Raw genomic sequence first — 21832 nt, 5'->3', positions numbered from 1 at the left:
TGAATTACTTTAACAAAAAGCAGTTTAATTCCATGGAACAAAAAACAACCAAAGAGCTTCAATTCTACCAGTTCAACAGGTTGCTCTGTAGATCTAGCTTTAAGTTTTTACTTACTTTGTCTTCAGCAACGAAGATGTCATAGGCCTCTCTGAAAGCATCTACTTGTGCTCTGGCTACCTTGACTGCATCACCAGTCAACATCTGCAAACATTAAATAAAGTGGAGGTGCTCTGGGGGATATAATGGGCCAAGTGAAAGACATGCCTTGACCTTACATTAAGATTGCACTCTTAAAGTCTCTTTCCTGGGAGTAAGTCCCATTAAATAACAAGTAATTTACATCTAAATAAAACTGTTTAGGCTTCTCACTTACACTGCTAGGAAGTGAAAACAACTTTTTTTGTTTTGTCAGGTCACAGCTGAATTATGGCAACCCCATAGGGTTCTCAACTTGCCACTGCCTCTGCATCATAACCCTGATATTCCTTGGAGGGTGACCATCCAAAAGTAACCAGGGCCAACCTTGCTTAGCTTCTGAGATCTGACAAGGTCAGGCTAGCCTGGGGCTATCTAAGTCAGAGCCAATTTATATGCAGCAGACAATATTTTCTACACAGTTCGTTTATGAGTATCCATTTCCTAAGGTACTCAAAAAGTCTGGAATATATTAAAAATGGATGTCCCCCTATTTTTTAAAGTAGGGAATCATGACCCAGGTTATATGTGGCTATGGATAAACAGCAACTGGGCCCAAAGTCCACTTCCAAGGATATCCCTGTTGAGCAAGATGTTAAATAAAGGCCAGAACAGACCCAACATTACAGAGATGCTTTCCTTTTCTTCAAGAAGCTATGATGGTATGCTCATTTGATTCAAGGTGTAGTACTGGGAGGAAGTGGTATTTAATCTTGCCACCTGTGCTATATTCCTCAAAGCTGCTAATAGCCCAGTGAAGGAAAATGAAAGCATTATACAATATCCTCTGGGAAGTGATTTACATTGGGGAAAATTACACATAGGAAAAAAGGAGTAATCTGACCCTACCCCCTCATCCCAGGTCAAATTATGAGTCATACACAGTTTCTTTTAGGTTGAAAGGTACAATCACAGATCTCACGGACCATATTTCGATTGACCTAGGGGATAATTTATTTGTATTTATATATTTATTTATTTATATTTTAGATTTATAGGCTGCCTCTTCCCCGGAGGGCTCGAGGCGGCTCAACAACATAGCTGTTATTAACAGCAACTCAACAACATAACTTACACATTAAAACTCCGGCAGCAATTACATATAATTTAAATAATCCAAGCCATTCAAACAGTATAAAACAGTTCAAACAGGCGCCCGTTCCTAAGGCTAAAAGCAAGGAAAAGATGAAAGAAGAAAGGGAGGGAACAGGTGGGCCCAGATGGAGTCACAGCAGGCCCAACCAAGATGACAAAGATGGAAATTCGGCAGAGTTTCAGTGGGGGGCAGTAGAACCGCAGCCAGCCTCTCCAAAGGCCCGGTGGAATAATACTGTCTTACAGACCCTGAGGAACTTGCCAAGATCCCGCAGGGCCCGGACTGATGGAGGTAAGGTATTCCACCAGGCTGGGGCCAGAGCCGTAAAGGCCCTGGCCCGGGTCGAGGCCAGCCGCATCGTCGCGGGGCTAGGGGTCACCAGCAATTCTGCCACTGCCGAGCGCAGTGGCCTATGTGGGACATAAGGGGTGATGCGGTCCTGTAGATATGAGGGCCCCATGCCGCGTAAGGCCTTAAAGGTTATTACCAGCACCTTGAAGACGATCCGGAACTCGACTGGGAGCCAGTGCAGACGGCGTAGCACAGGGGTGATATGGTCTGAGTAATCACCACCTGTCAAAAGCCGTGCCGCTGCATTCTGGACCAGCTTCAACTTCCGGATCAATCGCAAGGGAAGGCCCGCGTAAAGCGAGTTACAGTAATCTAACCGCGAGGTGACTGTCACATGGATCACAGTGGCCAGGTCGGTCTGGGAGAGATAGGGAGCCAACCGCCGTGCCTGGCGAAGATGGAAGAACGCAACCTGGGTAACATGGGCAGGCAGAGTCCAGGCGGACCCCCAGGCTACGAGCCAGGGATGCCGGGGCCAAAACGACCCCCTCCAATATAGGCGGCTGGAATTCCCTTGGTCTCTCCCCCCGGCCCAGCCAGAGGACCTCCGTCTTTGTTGGATTGAGTTTTAACCTCTGCTTCAACCAACCAGCAACCGACTCCAGACAATGCTGTAGAGCTGCAGGGGCAGAGGCCGCCCCCCTCTCCATCAACAGAATGAGCTGGGTGTCATCCGCATATTGGTGACAGACCAGCCCAAAGCTCCGCACCAGCTGAGCAAGGGGTCGCATGTAGATGTTAAATAAAAGTGGGGAAAGCAAGGCCCCCTGAGGAACCCCACAACTAAGTGGGGCTCTCTGGGAGGCCTCAACCCCACACCATACCTGCTGACCCCGACCCTGGAGAAACGAGGCAATCCATTGAAGGACAATGCCCCGCAGTCCAGAGGCTGCCAGGTGGTGGATCAAAAGGTCATGATAGACCACATCAAACGCTGCTGTGAGATCAAGTAACACAAGCAGCGCTGATCCGCCTTGGTCTAGCTGCATGCGGAGCATATCTGTGATGGCAATGAGGACGGTCTCCATCCCATGCCCAGCACGGAAGCCGGACTGGAAGGGATCGAGCACCGATGTGTCCTCCAGAAAGCCGTGAAGCTGCTCCAACACCACTCTCTCAATTACCTTCCCCAGGAACAACAAGTTCGAAACGGGGCAGTAATTGGCCAGATCGCCAGGATCTAACGTTGGTCTTTTTAAGAGTGGGCGGACCACTGCCTCCTTCAACCCACCTGGAAACACTCCTTGCTCAAGGGAGCAGTTGACTATATTCAACAGGTGGGGTCGTAACTCCTCCCGGCAAGCTTTTATCAGCCAAGAGGGGCACAGATCCAGAGGACAGGTAGTAGGTCTAACAGCAGCTAGGACCCTGTCAACATCGGACTCACAGAGTAGGAAAAACCGGTCCAGACTTGGACCCAAAGACGGCGACAGAGCCTCGAGTTCCTTTACTGTATCAATTGTGGCCGGAAGGTCCCGGCGGAGGGACGCGACTTTATCTACAAAAAAGCTCTGAAATGCCTCACAGCCGATAGTCAATTGAGAATTTATAGATGGTTTGTAGATGGTTGGGCAGATCTTTAATCTCAAACCTAGTTATTCCCTCAAATTCAAACACTTTTTACCTTTTCTTTCCTCTTTTTTTCAAGATAGTGATTGAGCCCAGCTTCCCTTGTGCTCAGCTCTTCATCCAAAAGCAATGAGTACAGGAGGTTGGCTATTTTGAGTTCCTCCTGTAAAATTTCAGAGGGAACATTCAGACTACTATTTGTAGGGAAAGTGCACTGGCAAATATGAAATCTCGAGCTCACCTGGTATATAATCATTTCTGACTTGACTTTTTTCTCAAACAGCCTGTTCAAAATTTCATCAAATGCTTGTGTCGTTTCCTGAACAGAGCTTTGAAGCTTCCTCAATTCAGTTTCCTGAATCTAAGGAAGAGCAATATTCAGTGTAGTCATTGTGAGTGGATTTGTGCAGACCATAGCAAAACAGGAAACCAAGTTCTCCTACCTATTGTATGGCCCCATTAGTTAAGGTTTTAGAAGACTCCAAGGCAGAACTTGATTTGCCATCACTACTTTCAGCCAAGGGCATCCCCAACAGCTTCCTATGTGGACCTCTCCAATATATTTTTCTGTGGCTGTGTCCCTGGCTGAGGAGGGCAGTCTGGTTTCCAGTGCTGCATTGCTTTTGTTTACTCTATCCAGATCTACCTCGTGTTATGACTCCAGATAGAAGAAGGAATAGAATTGGTTTTTATATCCTGCTTTTTGCTACCATAAGGTATCTCAAAGTGGCTCACAACTGTCATCTCTCCCTCTTCCCACAACAGGAACCTTGTGAAGTAGTTGGGGCTGAGAGAGTTCTGAAAGAACTATGACTAGTCCAAGATCACCCAGCAGGCTTCATGTCAAGGAGTGGGGAATCAAACCCAGTTCTCCTGATTAGAGTCTGTTCTTCTTAGCCATCATATTATACTAGCTCTTTCTGCCTCCAGCTGGTTACTTGCATGCTTCTCTCCCCTGCCCACATATTTAGTTTGGCCAAATACTTTCTCCTATCAACCAGAATCCCTTATCACATCCCAAAAGTATACTAACTTTCCAACAACTTTCATTATATCTGAGGCAACATTAAGATCCAAAGGCTGACACCAAGGGTAGCAGTACATGTTCCGGAACACAAACTGTATAGTTTTAACTCAGATGTACAATATTATCAAAATATATATTTAATTAGTGTAAACATTACACAGAATAAAAATGTATAGTTAAAGACATAGATTCTGGAAATCAGATCCCAACATATATTGCACATAAATCTCACAAATGACTATATAAGTGTTATTACAATTAATGAATGTACCATATAACCAGCAAAACCATACGTGTTTTGGCCCTTATGGCCTTCCACAGTGGTCAATGACATAACATTTCAAAAAACACACATTCAACAGTTGATAAATCCAAACCAGAAGTTGCTTTCTGGTCTGTTGTACAATAGGTAATGATTTATGAAGTGGGGCTAAAGCCTTCCTCAATAATAATTGCACAAACACCTAAGATCTTCAAAACATTTCAAATAAAATTGGAATGTGAATCCTTTTTACTTTGATACTCTCCATCCTGAAGAGGAAGCAAAGGCTTGTACCATTCCTGCTGACCTAGCACTGTTGCACTGTAAAAAAAAAATGCCCACACGCCACACCCCTTTACTTATAATAGGCTAATATGGATAGTTTTTTAAAAAAATCTACCAGCACCAAATACTAGACAAAACTACTAAGGTGTTTGCTATTATTTTGTCTTATATTAGCTAATCATTTTGGATATTGGCAAGACCATCTGATTAGGTAGCAAGCCTTTCTTAAAAGAATACACAACACAGGAGATTGTCTTCCTGATCATTTTGTTTCTGTTTACCTTTCGGTATTTCTCTCTTTCTTCATTCAGTTCCTTCACTTTCTTCTCATATTCTTTATACACTTTTTTCTCATCTTCATTCCAGAGACTCTCTACTTTTGCTGCAAAAGGAGGTGGTGGGATCTCCTGAAAAAAAGTTTCAAATAGCAATGTTAGATGTGTCTGGCCCCTTCTGTACTTGCAGAATAATGCACTTTCACAATGGTTTGCAAGTGGATTTTGTTATTACGCACAACTGCAAAGTGCATTGAAAATGATTAGTTACAGGCTTGGCAGCTAGAGGTTCTAAATGTTATTTTAATGTGACGCTCAATGATATTGCACAGACTATTTCAAACTGGCTGAATTACAGCCATAAGAAGTTGTAGTTGCTTCAGTTTCTAGTAGATGGACACAGATTCCATATCTGATTGTCCTCTCTGAGTACATTCAAATCAAATGCATTTGTAAGTTGTTGGTACAAGATGATCTCATAGGATAGTTATTTTGTATTGACTGATTCAGAATGAACACCAGACTTCAGTTATAGCTGAACCTCACCAATTCCATTTTCTGTTACTCTAGGGCCTAATCTGAGTGTTATATGGATCAGGTAGCCCTTAATATGTTTTCATTAGTTTCTTGTCTCTAATCTGGGTGATTGAAGTGGCGAGAAGCAAGACATCTGTAATTCAGGCCTATTTGTAAGGTAGAGTAGTCAGGAGAAATGCACTCATTCTCTTGGCACAGTGTTAAGAGTTCTAGTTATAAGGTGAGCATTATATTTCTTCATAGTCATGTCAACCCTCGCCTTAAGTGCAACAGGGAAACATAGCTCACCAGCTTCAAAATGTCTTCTTTTTTGACTTCAAGGACTCCATTCATCATGTCCATAAGCCCACGTTCTCTTGCTCTATCCCCCTGAAAATAATGGCAAAATTAAAACGAGAGCTATGTGAAGATAAAGCATGATATCAGAGAAGATAAAAATAAATACAGTAAACAAGGCACCATTTCATTTTATTACCATAGCAGCAAGACGCCTTTTGTAATTAATCCTGGACATAATTTTTTCTTTTGCTTTCTGAACTGGGGTCAAGTACTTCTCTACTTTGATCTGTAGAAATAAAAGAAACACAGGCAGTTTTTCTGTAAATCAAATTGTCTTTGAATTCACTAATTTCCCTAATTAGGATGACAACTTTCTCCCATTTCCTTAATACCCCTGCTTCATAGCAATGCTGAATTCTCTCAGGCCCAGTTGATTCTGCAGCACAAAAGATCCATTCCAGGAGAATACCCAAAATCCCTTAATTTAGATTAATTATCCTGACAAACAATTTAAACCTGATCTTATAAACATAGGCAGCAGGATCAGTAATGGTGAAAGGGCAGAGAATAATGTGAAGGCATAAAGGTCCATTACACATGGAACACTTAATGTCGAGCCTATTCTCTGCACAATGGGCTCACAGTTGGCTCCCCTCGCATTTCTTGGTTTACACATGAGGAAATAATCCACAGCCGAAGCGTAGTTTGTCCGCTGAACTATGCTGGGTCTTGGCATCTCCTGGTTCTCTTTACTTTGCCCATCAACAACCTTAAAGGCACACAGCTGATATTCTCTCCCCCACCCCCTTCCTCTCCCAACACACATGCATACATGCACACAGACTCTTTATTTCTATGGCCGTTGCAAGATGAGAAGAGAGAGACTTATTTTAATACAGAGTCTTGCCTGAAATACAGTTTTGGAAGCCCTCTTAGCCATCAGGGAGGGCAGAAACAGAACAGGAGAAGTGGGGTGGAGCCAAAAAGATGTCTGCTTGTACTGTTCCTTGCAAAAGTCTTTTTGCTGTTACTTTGTTTTAAAAGATCAATCTTGCGATCTCTCAATATGTGCACTTTAGAGAAGCAGGAATTAACCTGCAGCAGGAGGGGAGGAGTGGGGAGGCTCCAGGGCACCTGGCAAATGAGGCTGTGCTGTGCTGAGGCTGTGCTGGTGGAGGAGAGACTGAACACAGATGAGGAGTGCTTCTCCCCCCCACTATACATATGAAAGATTGATCAATCTTTGGATCAGTGCACTTAGGGAAGCAGGAAGGAGCTTACAGAATGAAGGACGGGGGAGGGGGAAGGTGTGTAAAGCTCTGTGAGAGTGTGGGAAGGCTGGCCATGGGAGGAGGGAAGAGGTCTGTGGCAAAGCTGTGTCCACTGGCAAATCTGCCCCACTCTGGTGGCAAAGAAAGATTTAAATCGTGCTATAAGAGTTTTCATGAAGAGAATGGAAAGTGAAAGTGGGGCTCCATAAAATACATCCGTACAAGAAAACTTGCTGTGGTGAACACTGCCCTCCACTACACAGCAAAGACTTTGTGCATAATCAGACAGAGTTTTATTTCACCTCTGAAGCAAGCCAGGCCTGGATCTAATACTTGAAGGTGAGACCACTTCACCTCATAGATGCTACTGTTACAGCCCAATACAGAGCTCTAGGCAGCCAGGGATGGGGCCACTGCTGTGGAGCCTCCAAAAGGCATTCAGGTGGCAAAAGAGATCCCCAAATTACATTTCCATTAGCAGTACCAAAGGTAAAAAAGATCTGTTTTCCAGTCACCTCTGAATCTAGGACTATCAGATCTCGCTCTGGTGTCTCATTATTTGTCAAAGTTGGTTCCCAGATCTCCTCTTGGATCTCCAACTGCTTCAGGATCTCAGAGATCCTCACATTCCTTTCCTTAACACGTGCAATCTCCAACTCCTTCATTCGAGAAACTGAGTCAAATTCATTATTAAAGGCAGTTTTCACATTATAAATAACATCCTGTAATATCAGAAAAGAAGATGGCAATATTTCAAGGATTACTGATATATACTAAATCCTCATATTAAAACTTACATGGTGATTAACAGCACATCTTAAAGTAACAGTACAATCCTCTGCAGATTTACTCCACTACACAGTAAAGCCATGAAGGCTTTGACTAGAGTGACTCTGTACAGAAATGTAATGGACTAATTGTTGTTAGGAATCATGCTTTGCTGGCTTCCGCTGATAACCATCAGTTGAAAAGAATGAAGAGTGGAAAATCCAACTTTAGAGTTAGACTACATATGTGCCTGACCTATCATTAACTGAGCTAACGTGCGCAAGTGATATTTGGCCAGGATTGATCAGATGCTTTTGGCTACCATACTTTGAACCCAAGAGACTATTTCTTTCAATATAGACTCAAAACTCTTTGCAAAATCACCCTTCAGTTTCTTCATTCTGCTTTAAGAAGAATATTATGAAGCTTAAAACATGTCATGGCTTCAAACAAATGTTGCTCTAACGACGTGACAGCTGTGTCAGTGGCTGTTTCCACATGGGGATTGTCGAAGCAGCGGCTTACACGCGAGTAGGACACCTTGAAGGGTGCAATGCAAACAAGAACCGAAAGACACACAGTCACCGTGCAGTTCTGTTTATTTGCTAACTACCATCAAAGTGCTCCGCCAGACACAGGTGTTTCCGAGCTCTTTTCACTCAGTGGTCTGTGCCAACTAATATACAAAACAGGTGCCAATCCGATGCCCATGCCTTATCAGTGTTTGCACACGTTACCCAGTTATGCACACAGCCCTGATATGCACACGGCACTTGCAGGAGGGAGTGTCCACCTGTCATTTAGATCATGTCCCATCTAAACACATGTTCTGACAGGGATGACACTCTGTTGTGCCCTCACTGCTGTCAAAAATGCAGGCGCAAAAACAATGACAAAGGAGCAGCCTCACAGGAGTAAACTATTTCCCCTAGTATTTTCTTGTACCCACCATATTCTTCCTCCCACACTGCCAGAGAGCTTTTTCCCAGCCATTTTTTTAAAAAAGAGAAGTATATTGTTGTAGTGCAACTATATAGAGCTACTACCGGCAAAAAAACCTAACAAAGACATTGGGGTGGGGGTGGGGGGGATGATGATGAATGAGAACAAAGAAGAAATGGTGTCAGTGTGGGCAGAGTGGGATCTTTCTCTCTATAAAGTGGGCAAAACAGGTTTGGGAAACAAACAAACAAACAAGGGGAAACCACAGAAGGATGATGTTGTGTGAAGGCTCAGAAAATACCCTGTTCCAGTCTGAGAATGAGAGCATAGCAAATCCTTCATGTAGAAGCAGCCATTATTCAAAGGATGTCCACATCCTAATACTCTAATATTACAGGGGGTGACAAGGTACTGATAACAAACTAAGAAACACTTATGAAAACGTACCCGTAGTAATATAATCTGATTGATTTTCTCTTCCCGAGTGTGCATTTCCATTTGGGAATATAAAAGAGATGTATCTGCACCAAAGTGAGAACTCAAGCTCCCTTCCAGAGCATCTATTGCCTCTTCATCCTGTTTCTCTCCTTCTTCTGTCTTCTCTCCTTCTTCTTTAGTGACTGGAGCATGAGACTCAAAATCAACAATATCCCTTCGAAGCTGAAAAATATAAACATACATTTTAAAGTGTTAAAAACATGTGTATATAGGATGCCACAATGAGAATGTTGAACATGGTGTACACATCTGCATAAAAAAAATTACAGCTACTGTACAAAAAAAAAAAAAGAAAGGTTGAAATCCCAAAATTACACTGAGGGATTTAAGGAGCTAAATTCTAACCAAAGCAATAATCAAGACAGAGAGAATTATGATGAGCTGGAAAAACATTTATGGATGAAAACATTGATCATGCTGCTTTATATTATCTGTTTACAATAGGATGTGGCAGAAGTTTATGTTTTATATTGATACTGCAGTGACCTTTGGCTGATGCAGGAAATAAAATTAACTCAGAGATCGAGACATAACTTAGCTAAAAACTGTTACCTTAAAACTGAATTTACTGAACTCAGTTCTTTTACAAGGCATTGGGGGTTTTAAATACAAGCTTTGTTCAATCTAACATGTCAACTTGGATAACATATGTCAGAATGACCTTGCATTATGAGATCACTATAAAAGTTTACACATCTGACTGGGAATATCTTTTGAGAGGGAGCCAAAGATCCACCTTCAGATCAGCCTTTTCAATCTTCTTCATATGCAGAATTTTTTTCAAGAAGGCCAGCTCTTCATGGCTCCGCTCTTTCATAGGATAATTCTGTATTTCACATGATAAGTGAAAGCCCTGTGGGAAGAACAATTATCCTGGTGAAACATCCTGTTTTAAAGTGTAAAATCAAAGAACAACAACTGATATAAAGGACTGAAGACACTTCAGAACCCAAAGTTGGCAGAATGGTGCAATCCACGGGGAACATCTTCAGCGCTGATCCGGTGGATATCAAAAAGCACTCGTGTACTTGTGACGTTCTTGTGCATTTTAGTACAGTTTCAGCTGAGTATATTTCCATTTTCTTAAAGCTACTAGATACAAAACCTAAACTGAACACCCATCCTGAGCCTCCTGCTTACATAGCGCTTCAAACCAGGTCTTGAATAGAGTTGCTGACCTCCAGGTAGCTCCTGGAGATTTCCTGCTATTACAATTGATCTCCAGACAACCAAGACCCCCTGTCATAGTGTCACAGTTCTCTCATTTCAAGAAGTCTACGTGGTTACAGCCTTACTGGTGAAGTATCCATGTAGCTGCTATTCATTCCCTATTCCTTCTCAATCCCTGCCATACAGAACATTCTACATGTCCTCAATTGGGAATTATAGTACTGGACAAAGGCAGCTGAAAATGGTGGCATTCTCTTTCTTCCAATGCTAAGATGAGGGAGAGTGAACAGACACACAACCTCTGATGTAGTGGCCAGGAGAAAAATAAAGTGATAATAGTTGCCAGCCCATGGTTCCTTCTGTTTCTCTACCAGTTTAATACCAATAAAGAAGCAAGAGCACAGAGAGCTCCAAAAGTAATGTATTGCTCTTCCCCTGCTAAACTACCCAAAACACAACAACTCTAGTCTTGTGGTTTATTTGTTTTTACCTTCCACAATAGTTTAATTGGGCCAAAATGTTGGTTAGATGAAAAAATTATACTTGGTTTCAGTGAAATTTGTAGTTCTGTAGCCCTTCAGATAGCAACAAAATTCTACTGACAATCCAATGATTACTGGACATACATCTTGTAAAATCAATCCTGTGTTCTACAGATCCAAGAATGTTATTTCTGACCTTAAAAACATTAGGTTTTTAACTTATGACAAAATAAAAGTGTGAAAGGCAAAAGGAATTACCCGAACAGAACGACCTTTAACTGACATGGCATCCCAGCAGTCTTTCTTGATGATCTCACGTAAATAGGCATTGGCCAGATTTTCAAGTTCTATATCCTTCCTTATCTTTTTTTTTAATACCAAAGAAAGCAAATGGGGAGAGGGACAGAAATTATTGCTCATAGACAACACTATACTTGTACATTGTACATTGTAGGAACATCCCAAATATTAACCTTACGTCGTTTCACAGGAGATGAAGGTGAAATGGTAGGCTATATCAATCCTGTGTTCTACAGATCCAAGAATGTTATTTCTGACCTTAAAAACATTAGGTTTTTAACTTATGACAAAATAAAAGTGTGAAAGCCCTTCGGGGAAGAGGCGGCCTAGAAATTTAAAATATAAATATATATATATATATAAAAGATATATATTTATATATATATAAAAATATATAAAAGATCAAATATTGAATATATCGAAATCATTCTATTCTTTCATCTCAGGAGTTGAGGTGTGTAAATATGTAGCTGTGGTCAATATAATGAAGCAAATGTCTTGAAAAATATGACTTATAGTAGCAGTTTTATGTACAGAGACATTCCTGGAAATACATTATTGGGCATTCTGGATGCAAAGGTGCACGTTATCAAAGATCCAGCTCCCATCAGCTCTATTTTTCTTTCCTCAGCTTCTTGTTGCTGTACCACTTTTAAAAAAACCCTCAAAAACTCAGCTGGTAGGATAGGATGAAATGACAGTGGAGAAGAGGATGCTTCTTGGATGGCTCAGTTGCTATTGCAAATTAAATACCTCTGTATTTGTAGCACCAACACCAGCTATATTTGTAGCACCAACACCAGCTATAACACGCTGCTTTTAATGGGGTTTTAATTATTCAAAAACTATAGAGCCATTTACTATGATTTATTTAACGATTTGAGATTTATTGATTTTATTTGTGCTCTATTTGTATATTCATGTTCACCGCCCTGAGCCCTTCGGGGGAGGGCGGTATATAAATGTAATTAATAATAAATAAATAAATATATGGAAAATCATCCCTGTCTGGAAGCAGCTTAGGCTGGCTCTTAGTCTGGGCCTTTGAAAACTGCAGCAATTACTATACAGGCAATAACAAAGCTATAACACCACCAATGTGGGAAATTATTTCATCATTCTCCCCACTCAATAATCTTCTCCAGAACCTCAATGTAACAATCAGTATACATATAGTCCCTATCTCTCTCGACCACATCTCTCCACATTCTTTGATAAATATGGACATTCAAAAAGTCAAAAGTGTTATACAGGAACCTGTAATTTATGCAGCCATTCCCACTTCTATTGATTAAAAACATTTAGATTTCTTTGCTGGTAGGTTTTGGAGGTTTCTGATGCAGAAGGCATGGTTATTTGTTTGTAGCAATGCAATTTATATATCACATACTGGTACATTGTAAAAGTAAATAAATGTAAAGTTTAGGAATCAGAAGTGTGCACATCCAGTGTTTCAGTGATGAATATTTTAAAATGTAATCAACCTTATGCTATTCCTTAGAAAGAGAATTTTCCCCACAACTAACCAGTGGCATTTCTGCAGTGTCCGTATGAGCATCTATCAAGTTAAGCCCCCACCTTGCCCTCATATATACTATACCCGTGTCACTTCTTTTTCACTTTCTATTTGTTGTCTTTCTTGTTCTTCTATGTCCAAGTCGAATTCTTGTTGGTCCAGTTTCTCAATGTTAGGTACCTTTGCATTTTCAAACATCATTTCCTGAATCTGTTTTTTAAAAATTTTAAGTAGAAAGATATCAGTAATGGAGCCATATCACTAAGAACTGATTGACATTGTACAAAGAACTGCAAATACTTTACTCTTTGTGCAATAAGTACATCTATTTCCAAGAATGTAGAGGACAGTAGGGCCAGACAAACAGTAGGGCCAGACAAACAGTAGGGCCAGAGTGCATCTACCCTGGTTTATCATAAGCATAAGCATAAGCATTTTATTGTCATTGTGCACGCACAACGAAATTTACAGCAGCATTCCTCGATGCACACAATTTCAGACTCATACATCATCATCCTCCACCCATCCCTACACAGCCCCAAATACATCAATATGAAGCAGCGGAGTTTAGCATAGCCACAGCTCTAGAGTATCAAGCAAATATCTAGAGCCACAGCTCTAGAGTATCAAGCAAATATCAGTTTATCCTTGACATTGCATTAAGAGAGGCTCCTATAGAAAGCTAGTGGTGCACAGAGAACCTGGATGTGGTAATCTCAAACAAATCCCTGCCCAGTTATCAAGTTTAATAGATGACCTTGGGCAAGTAACTTTCTTTCACATCCAAGGGCTGTTGTGAGGATAAAACTGGACAGCTCTATGAATTCTACTTCAAAGGATTCAAATATGACAAAACATAATGGGATAGTCCACCTCTTGGATCACTATATGTACTGTCTATTTCCTCAACTTTGGCAAGATAGAAGGAACAGGAGGTACTTTCCATCTCTCCAGTCACAAATAGTACTGTGCTCATCACTAAGCAGATGAGAGAAGGGCAATCATAGGAGCCATTATACAAACTCTGCTACTTGTTGTGCACTGGAACACCTAAAATATAGAGTGTCAGCAGCACTGGGCATGACTGGGCATTTCTCTTGCATATTTGTATGTGCAGATACACAGTTAGTGGTTGAATTTGTACATTCATTTTGTTTGCATGTTTGAATTAGGAAAATGTTTCCTTTAGTGATGTGGGCTGTTCTGAAGTTGTATAGTTGGTTAACATAGGGGTTATTGAATCTTACCATGACAGCACACAGGCTGTGGAAAGGGTTATGCTCAACTTTTGCAATGGGGATTCCGCCCCACCTCCAGTCATGTGTGCATGTTAAGTTCCATACAGAAAAAAGCAGCTGGAGCCGATGGCTGAAGGGATTCTCCCTTTTTCTGTGTGTGATCTTGTTACATTGTGATTAAGACAACCTAAGTCATTCTTTACTTGAGAATAGGATGCGTACATGAAAGGAAGCATGTGCCACACTCTACGACTGGCACATCTAATTTGAAGCTAAGCTAAAAATTAGGTGTTGTCTGCCCTTCTCAAGCAGCTCTTGGTGCCTTTCAGGAATCCTTCTCAAGCAGCTCTTGGTGCCTTTCAGGGGGCCGTCATTTGCATCAATTCCACCCATGTAAGATCATATCATATATCTGCAGCTCCCATGTGGCTCTGGCTACTGTAAGGGCACCAAGAAAACTGCCTGCATACAAATTTGTACAAAAACCACAATTAAGTAAGCAGCGTCATCATGATCTCCACAGAACGATAGCCAAGCTGAAGAGAAAGTATCTTCCCCATTCCCTCAGCAATAGCCTGAAAATTCTTCCTCACCTTTTTACGGAGCTTTTTAATTCCTTGTTTCACTTCATTTCTCTTCCCAGAGAATTTGGCAGTTTCTTCTTCAATAGCCTGGCATATATCAGAGAGATGAGAAGTAGAAAGAAATAGAGGAAAAGAACAGAGTAATAGTTAACAATACCATATAAGCTTAGGCATAGATACATGAAAGAAAACACTAGTAACCTCTTACAGGGAAATAATGTTAAACTAGTCCTACAATCTATTGCTTTCATCAAGAAAGAGCTCAGCAGCATCTTTCTTCCTCTAACGCTGACTAGTATCAAGCAGCAGGTTGGACCCTCCCCCAAATTCTTCTTCTTCCTAGCGTTGTCCCACTAATGCAGGGTCCGCTGCTCCGATTTTTCAACGTCACTTCTCTCGATCGAGCGCGTCAGTGATCTATTTGTCAGAAAACATCTCAATTTTGATTCACATGCAATTCTGTACTGCTGTAGTCTGCAACTGAGCAGCATAGCAGTCTACTAGCACAAAGAGAGGCACAACTGACAGAAAAAGTGGGGTAGCAGCACAGATACAACCTCGCTGCTTAACTTCCGTAAGGAGATTACAACATTGTTCTTTCCCCCTACATTTCATTCTCTCAACAGCAATACTATGGCATAGATTAGACTGAAGAGGTTAGGCTGAGAAAGACAGCCGAAGTAGCCGATACTGCATCCCTGAGTTCATCATGGGGACATGGCCTTTTAAAAAAACTTTTAGAACTGCTGTGGGGGCTTGATTCTCTAGTACAAGAGGATGAAAGGCTCCTTTCTCCCCAACCATGACATTTACAAGATCCATAATATTGTCTCCTATGGCCAAGGGTGATTGGCTCAAGGACATCTAGTAAGCTTAAATGGCAAAGACTCAAATCTGGATCTAACAGACCTAACCCGTTACTGTAATTGCTACACCATGCTGGTTTTGAGGACAGGCTTCTTCACAGGGTAGAATAACAGAAAAATGGGAATTCTGTGTGCAACTAAGATTTCATTGTTGTGCTGGCAGTACCTTTCTTGTTTTCTGATCTACCCATGTTGCCTCAGAAAATTTTTCTTGAGTCAGAAGGAAAAGCTCATCTTCCTCTCCAATTTCAACAATTGATCGTTTCTTAAACTTTGTCTGAAACAAATTATTTAAGACAGACTGTAATATCTACTTACAATTCCTATGACCTAATACATTACAGTGTTTGCTTTTCAGCAGTTTCAGCAGTTAATGAGATTTAATTTTGGGGTTTTTTTGTTACAAGTGCCGCAGCTTGAAACAGTGGCGTAGTGCCCATTGTCGGTGTGTTTTGGGGTAGGTGCTGCTGTGGCAGGAGCACAGGGCGTGCACATGCACTGGGCACAGTTTCCCCTCGCTCCGCCCTTGGCTTGAAATAAATGCATATGATAAAATAAAATAACTACTGCAGTAATTGAACCTATATGCACTCATGAAAAGAACTGTCAATTCCAGTGGCACACCCAGTAGGATTGTTGAGAGCCAGTGTGGTGTAGTGGCTGGAGCAGGGATCTGCAACCTGTGGCTCTCCAGATGTTCATAGACTATAATTCCCATCAGCCCCTGCCAGCAAGACCTTCCAGGACTACAGCTATGACTGGAGGCTTCCTACAGACAATGTTGGTAGCTCTAGGAATCACCAGAAACCCTCTGGTTTTCCTTAGAAATGATGTCACAGTGCACATGATACATGGCCAATTGGCCATGCTGGCAGGGTCTGTTGGGAATTGTAGTCCATGAACATCTGGAGAGCCACAGGTTGCAGACCCCTGGGTTAGAGCATGTGGACTCTAATCTGAAAAACCAGATTTGATTCCCCACTCTCCACATAAGAAGTGGACTCTCAAGTGGTAGCTGGATTTGTTTCTCTGCTCCTACACACGAAGCCTGCTGGATGACCTTGGGCTAGTCACAGTTCTTCAGAACTTTCTCAACTCCACTTGTCTCACAAGGTGCCTGTTGTATGGTCAGCAAAGAAAAAGGAGCTTGTAAGCTGCCTTGGGACTCCTTACAGGAGAGAAAGGCAGGGTATAAATCCAAACTCTTCTTCTAGTACAGGGGTAGGGAACCTGCGGCTCTCCAGATGTTCAGGAACTACAATTCCCATCAGCTTCTGTCAGCATGGCCAATTGGCCATGCTGGTAGGGGCTGATGGGAATTGTAGTTCCTGAACATCTGGAGAGCCGCAGGTTCCCTACCCCTGTTCTAGTAGAACTATACCAAAGTGACTGTAAATATAAGATATACATTTTTTAAAAAAAATTAGAAGGTGAAGCATATAATTGTTCTGATGTGGATCATGCTTGATCCTAGAAATCCTTGCCTCCTATTTCCTTACTTTCTCCCCATGTTCTGAAGGTATTCTGAACTACTACTTCTTTAGTAGTGTCTGAATTTATACCTCCCTTTCTCTCCTGTCAGGAGACTCAAAGGGGCTTACAAACTCCTTTCCCTTTCTCTCCCCACAACAGACACTTTGTGAGGTAGGTGGGGCTGAGAGAGTTCTGAAAGAACTGTGACTAGCCCAGAAGGAATGTAGGAGTGGGGAAACAAATCTGGTTCACCAAGTAAGAGTCTGCTGCTCATGGGGGAATGGGGAATCAAACCCAGTTCTCCAGATTAGAGTCCACCTGCTCTTAACCACTACACCATGCTGGCTCTTAAGTGCTGCAAAACATCATCACAATAGACACTTTCCACTCAAGACGTGTCAATGTATTTCCCATGTGGGTATAGACCTATGTAGTTTCCCCATTGCTTCTGCGGCTGCCGATAAAGCACAGAATAGAAAAAGGGATCCCTTATGGCAGTTTTGCTATTGCTTCCCTGCCCTGTCCCTGGAAGTGGCCACTGTCCTCTCCCCCGCCACTAGGGCTTTTATATATATCATATCATATATATATCATCAACTGAATATTTTAACAGGTTCCATGATTTCCCAGCTTTCATTTTTTTTAAGTTAATAATTTTCATCACAGAGATATGCCTGTTTTCTTACATCTCTGCAATGGGAAGGGATTGAAACTTTTTAAACAAACAAAACCTGGGAATTTACAAAACCTGGTACATATATTGTTATAGTGATATACTGTTATCATGCTATAGTGATATAACGCTATTCAATTGCTGATTTTTAAAAAGCCACCCAGTTACACAGGGAAGAAAATGGCTGGTGTGGGGACAGAAGCAGGGAAAATGGCTGCCATGTGGGTACCACAGGAAAAAACCACACCCATATGGCACCCCACATGTGATTTTCCACAAAAGCTGCAGCAAAGCAATTTGGGAAAGATTGGGTTGTGTGAAAGATGGGGAAGCTCTCGGAGGCACAAGAATACACCTCAGTATTGTTGGGAACAGCAAATATCCCTGCTTCCTAACAGCATCAAACATAGGACAGATAACCTGTGTGGAAATGGCCAGCATGGATCAAGCTGACAATTCAAGGTCTCTGTCTCATGTATACATTTTCCTCCAAGGAGCTCGGAATGTATAAAATGGGGTGGTCACATTTCATCTGTATATATAATTGTCCAACATGATCCTGACAATGAACCAGAAAAAACGAAGTAGTCTTGGAGATGTAGTCCAGAGAGTCCCCTTTCCCGAGAAAAAAAGCGGCAACTGGACTGCAACTCCCACCATCCTTCACTTCTGGGAAGAGTTCTCACCTCCCAGAAAGCCACAGAAAAGGTCTGAAGAGCAACCAGCAGCCAAGAAGGGGCACAAAGAGAAAGAGAGATCTAGGGTAGGATGGCAGAAAGATAGATAAGAGGCAGAGAAAAAAGAGGGAGAACAGAAGAAAAAAGTGGGGGTGCCTATGGAGAACTCTCCCCAGCTTCACATGCACCCTGCTGGCTCCAACCCCTGGTTTGCAAATCTGGGATCCAGCTTTTCAAACTGGGGGGGGGGAGGCTATGGAGATGGGGAGGCACAGGCACCCTGTTGCCCCCCTTTGCAAACCTGGGATCCAGTTTTGAAAATGGGAGGATGCCTATAGAGATGGGAAGAACTCTCCCCATCTTCACAGGCCCCCTGCTGACTCCTCCACCTTTGCAAAGCCTGGATCTAGTTTTGAAAAGTGGGGAGAGGGGTGCCTGTGGATATGGGGAAAATTCTCCCCATCTTCACATACACCCTGCTCTCTCCTCCCCCACCCCCGCTTTTTGCAAAGCCAAAGAAAAATAGTTTTCTAGAATCTGTTGTATTTTCTCACACAACAGACTATATTGCAAGACTTAAATAGTTCTGTGAAGCAGCTTAGGCTAATGGATGGTTCTTATATTCTTTACAAGAAACTACTTATCCAGGTAACAACCTTTTTTGGCATGGCAAGCAGATAAAACAAAACAGTTAAAAGGCAACCATATTGATTAAAAAAAGAAGTAGACAAAGACTAACAGCATAAAAGAATAAAGTGATAAAACAACACAGATAAAACAAGACAGTTAAAAGGGATCCACACTGAGTAAAAAAAGAAGAGCAGACAAAGACTAGCAGCATAAAAATAAAGTAATAAAATATGTCTCATCCAGATGCAAACACAATTTTTTGGCATAATATAAAAATGTTGAGCCAGTTAACCAATTATCCAGTTCTGTTTCTCAACTCTTCAGCACTCAACGCATTTTCAGTGCATAATCTAGTATACTCAAAATTGTAAGACCTGAGAATCACTTTGAAAGAGTGAAGATTCTGAACTTATTCCTGATATCGTTGTCCATTCTGGCATCTTCGCTAGAAATCTATTCTCCTGGAAAATGTAGTTGTTTAAGTTGCTAAGAAGATAATTCCCAAAATCAGCTGCATCCCTCAGTTTGCGCTCACTGATCCTCCTGGAGAAAAAAGAAAGAAAAACCAAGACGGCAGAAAACAGATAACCTTGAACTGCCATGAATAATAGCCCAACCAAAGGATTTTACATTCTCACCCTATTCCTGTTTACTCATGAGAACATAAGAAAGAGCCTGCTGGATCAGACCAGAGTCCATCTAGTCCAGCACTCTGCTATTCGCAGTGGCCCACCAGGTGCCTTTGGGAGTTCACATGCAGGAGGTGAAAGCAATGGCCTGCTGCTGCTGATGCTCCCGATCACCTGGTCTGTTAAGGCATTTGCAATCTCAGATCAAGGAGGATCAAGATTGGTAGCTATAGATCGACTTCTCCTCCATAAATCTGTCCAAGCCCTTTTTAAAGTTATCTAGGTTAGTGGCCATCACCACCTCCTGTGGCAGCATATTCCAAACACCAATCACACGTTGTGTGAAGAAATGTTTCCTTCCCCCCAGCATTTTCAATGAATGCCCCCTGGTTCTAGTATTGTGAGAAAGAGAGAAAAATTTATCTCTGTCAACATTTTCTACCCCATGCATAATTTTATAGACTTCGATCATATCCCCCCTCAGACGTCTCCTCTCCAAACTAAAGAGTCCCAAACGCTGCAGCCTCTCCTCATAAGGAAGGTGCCCCAATCCTTCAATCATCCTCGTTGCCCTTCCCTGCACTTTTTCTATCTCTTCGATATCCTTTTTGAGATGTGGTGACCAGAACTGAACACAGTACTCCAAGTGCGGTCGCACCACTGCTTTATATAAGGGCATGACAATCCTTGCAGTTTTATTATCAACTCCTTTCCAAATTATCCCCAGCATAGAGTTTGCCTTTTTCACGGCTGCCGTGTATTGCGTTGACATTCCCATGGAACTATCAACTAAGACGCCCAAATCCCTTTCCTGGTCTGTGACTGATAGCACTGACCCTTGTAGTGTGTATGTGAAGTTTGAATTTTTTGCCCCTATGTGCATCACTTTGCATTTTGCTACACTGAACTGCATTTGCCATTTCTTAGCCCACTCACCTAATTTATCAAGGTCCGCTAAGAGCTCTTCGCAATCCTTTGTGGTTCTCACCACCCTACATAATTTGGTATCATCTGCAAACTTGGCCACCATGCTACCCACCCCTACTTCCAGGTCATTTATGAATAGGTTAAAGAGCACTGGTCCCAAAACAGATCCTTGGGGGACACCACTCCTTACATCTCTCCATTGTGAGAACTTCCCATTTATACCTACCCTTTGTTTCCTGTTCCTGAACCAGTTTTTAATCCATAGGAGGACTTCCCCTCTTATTCCTTCATTGCTGAGTCTCAACAGTCTCTAGTGAGGAACTTTGTCAAAAGCCTTTTGGAAATCCAAGTAGACAATGTCCACTGGTTCCCCCTTATCCATATGCCTGTTTACACCCTCAAAGAACTCTAGTAAGTTTGTAAGACAGGACTTGCTTCTGCAAAAGCCATGCTGACTCTTCCTCAGCAGGTCTTGCTTTTCTACCTGTTTAATTTTTTTAATCTTTAATTATAGATTCTACTAATTTACCAGGAACAGATGTCAAACTGACTGGCCTGTAATTTCCAGCCCCAGCCCCCCCCCCCGCCCCCCCGACCCTTTCTTAAAGATTGGTGTGATATTGGCCATCTTTCAGTCTTCAGGGATGGAGGCAGATTTCAGGGATAAGTTGCATATTAATGTGAGAACATCAGCAATTTCATGCTTGAGCTCTTTAAGAACTCTTGGATGAATGCAATCTGGGCCAGGGGATTTGGTAGCATTTAGTTTATCAATGGCTGCCAGAACTTCTTCCTTGTCTACCACTATCTTCGCTAGTTCCCCGGATTCACCTCCTAAGAAGCTTGGTTCAGGTGCAGGAATTTTCCTCACCTCCTCTTGGGTGAAGACAGATGCAAAGAATTCATTCAGCTTCTCTGCAATTTTCCTGTCATCTTTTAGCACACCTTTTGTTCCTTTGTCATCTAATGGGCCCACTGCTTCTCTAGCTGGCTTCCTGCTTTTGATGTACTTGAAGAACTGTTTGTTGCTGGTCTTGATGTTCGCAGTCATGCGTTCCTCATAATCCTTTTTTGCCTCCCTTATAGCTAACTTGCTTCTCTTTTGCCACCATTTGTGTTTTCTCTGGTTTTCTTCATCAGTTAAGTTGGACTTCCATTTTCTAAAAGACATCTTTTTTTCCTAATAATTTCTTCAACCTCCCTTGTTAACCATGGTGGCTTTCTTTTGGACTGGGCGCTGCCTTTCCTAACCTGCGGAGCACATTCCAGCTGAGCTTTTATAACTGTGTTTTTAAATAACCTCCAAGCATC

At 42.0% G+C, this 21832-nt stretch overlaps 1 protein-coding gene across 2 annotated transcripts in view; it reads right to left on the bottom strand.

Moving 5' to 3' along the window:
• CFAP43 (cilia and flagella associated protein 43) overlaps positions 1-21832 on the bottom strand; it is a 66268-nt gene that overhangs the window by 17526 nt on the left and 26910 nt on the right. Inside the window, exons 18-31 of one of the 2 annotated variants that reach the window (XM_048506815.1) lie at positions 19340-19508; positions 15679-15789; positions 14656-14733; positions 12909-13034; positions 11267-11371; positions 10093-10209; positions 9306-9518; positions 7664-7870; positions 6074-6163; positions 5887-5967; positions 5068-5193; positions 3454-3573; positions 3268-3375; positions 116-202 (exon numbers count right to left, since the gene is read on the bottom strand). In XM_048506815.1, coding sequence (XP_048362772.1) covers positions 116-202; positions 3268-3375; positions 3454-3573; positions 5068-5193; positions 5887-5967; positions 6074-6163; positions 7664-7870; positions 9306-9518; positions 10093-10209; positions 11267-11371; positions 12909-13034; positions 14656-14733; positions 15679-15789; positions 19340-19508 — 1738 coding nt within the window. The remainder of the gene's footprint in view (positions 1-115; positions 203-3267; positions 3376-3453; positions 3574-5067; positions 5194-5886; positions 5968-6073; positions 6164-7663; positions 7871-9305; positions 9519-10092; positions 10210-11266; positions 11372-12908; positions 13035-14655; positions 14734-15678; positions 15790-19339; positions 19509-21832) is intronic. The other variant, XM_048506816.1, reaches the window with a different exon arrangement.

This window comes from Sphaerodactylus townsendi, linkage group LG08 (genome assembly GCF_021028975.2).
Source record: "Sphaerodactylus townsendi isolate TG3544 linkage group LG08, MPM_Stown_v2.3, whole genome shotgun sequence".
Lineage (NCBI taxonomy): Eukaryota > Metazoa > Chordata > Lepidosauria > Squamata > Sphaerodactylidae > Sphaerodactylus > Sphaerodactylus townsendi.
This window is presented reverse-complemented; position numbering and strand designations above follow the sequence as displayed.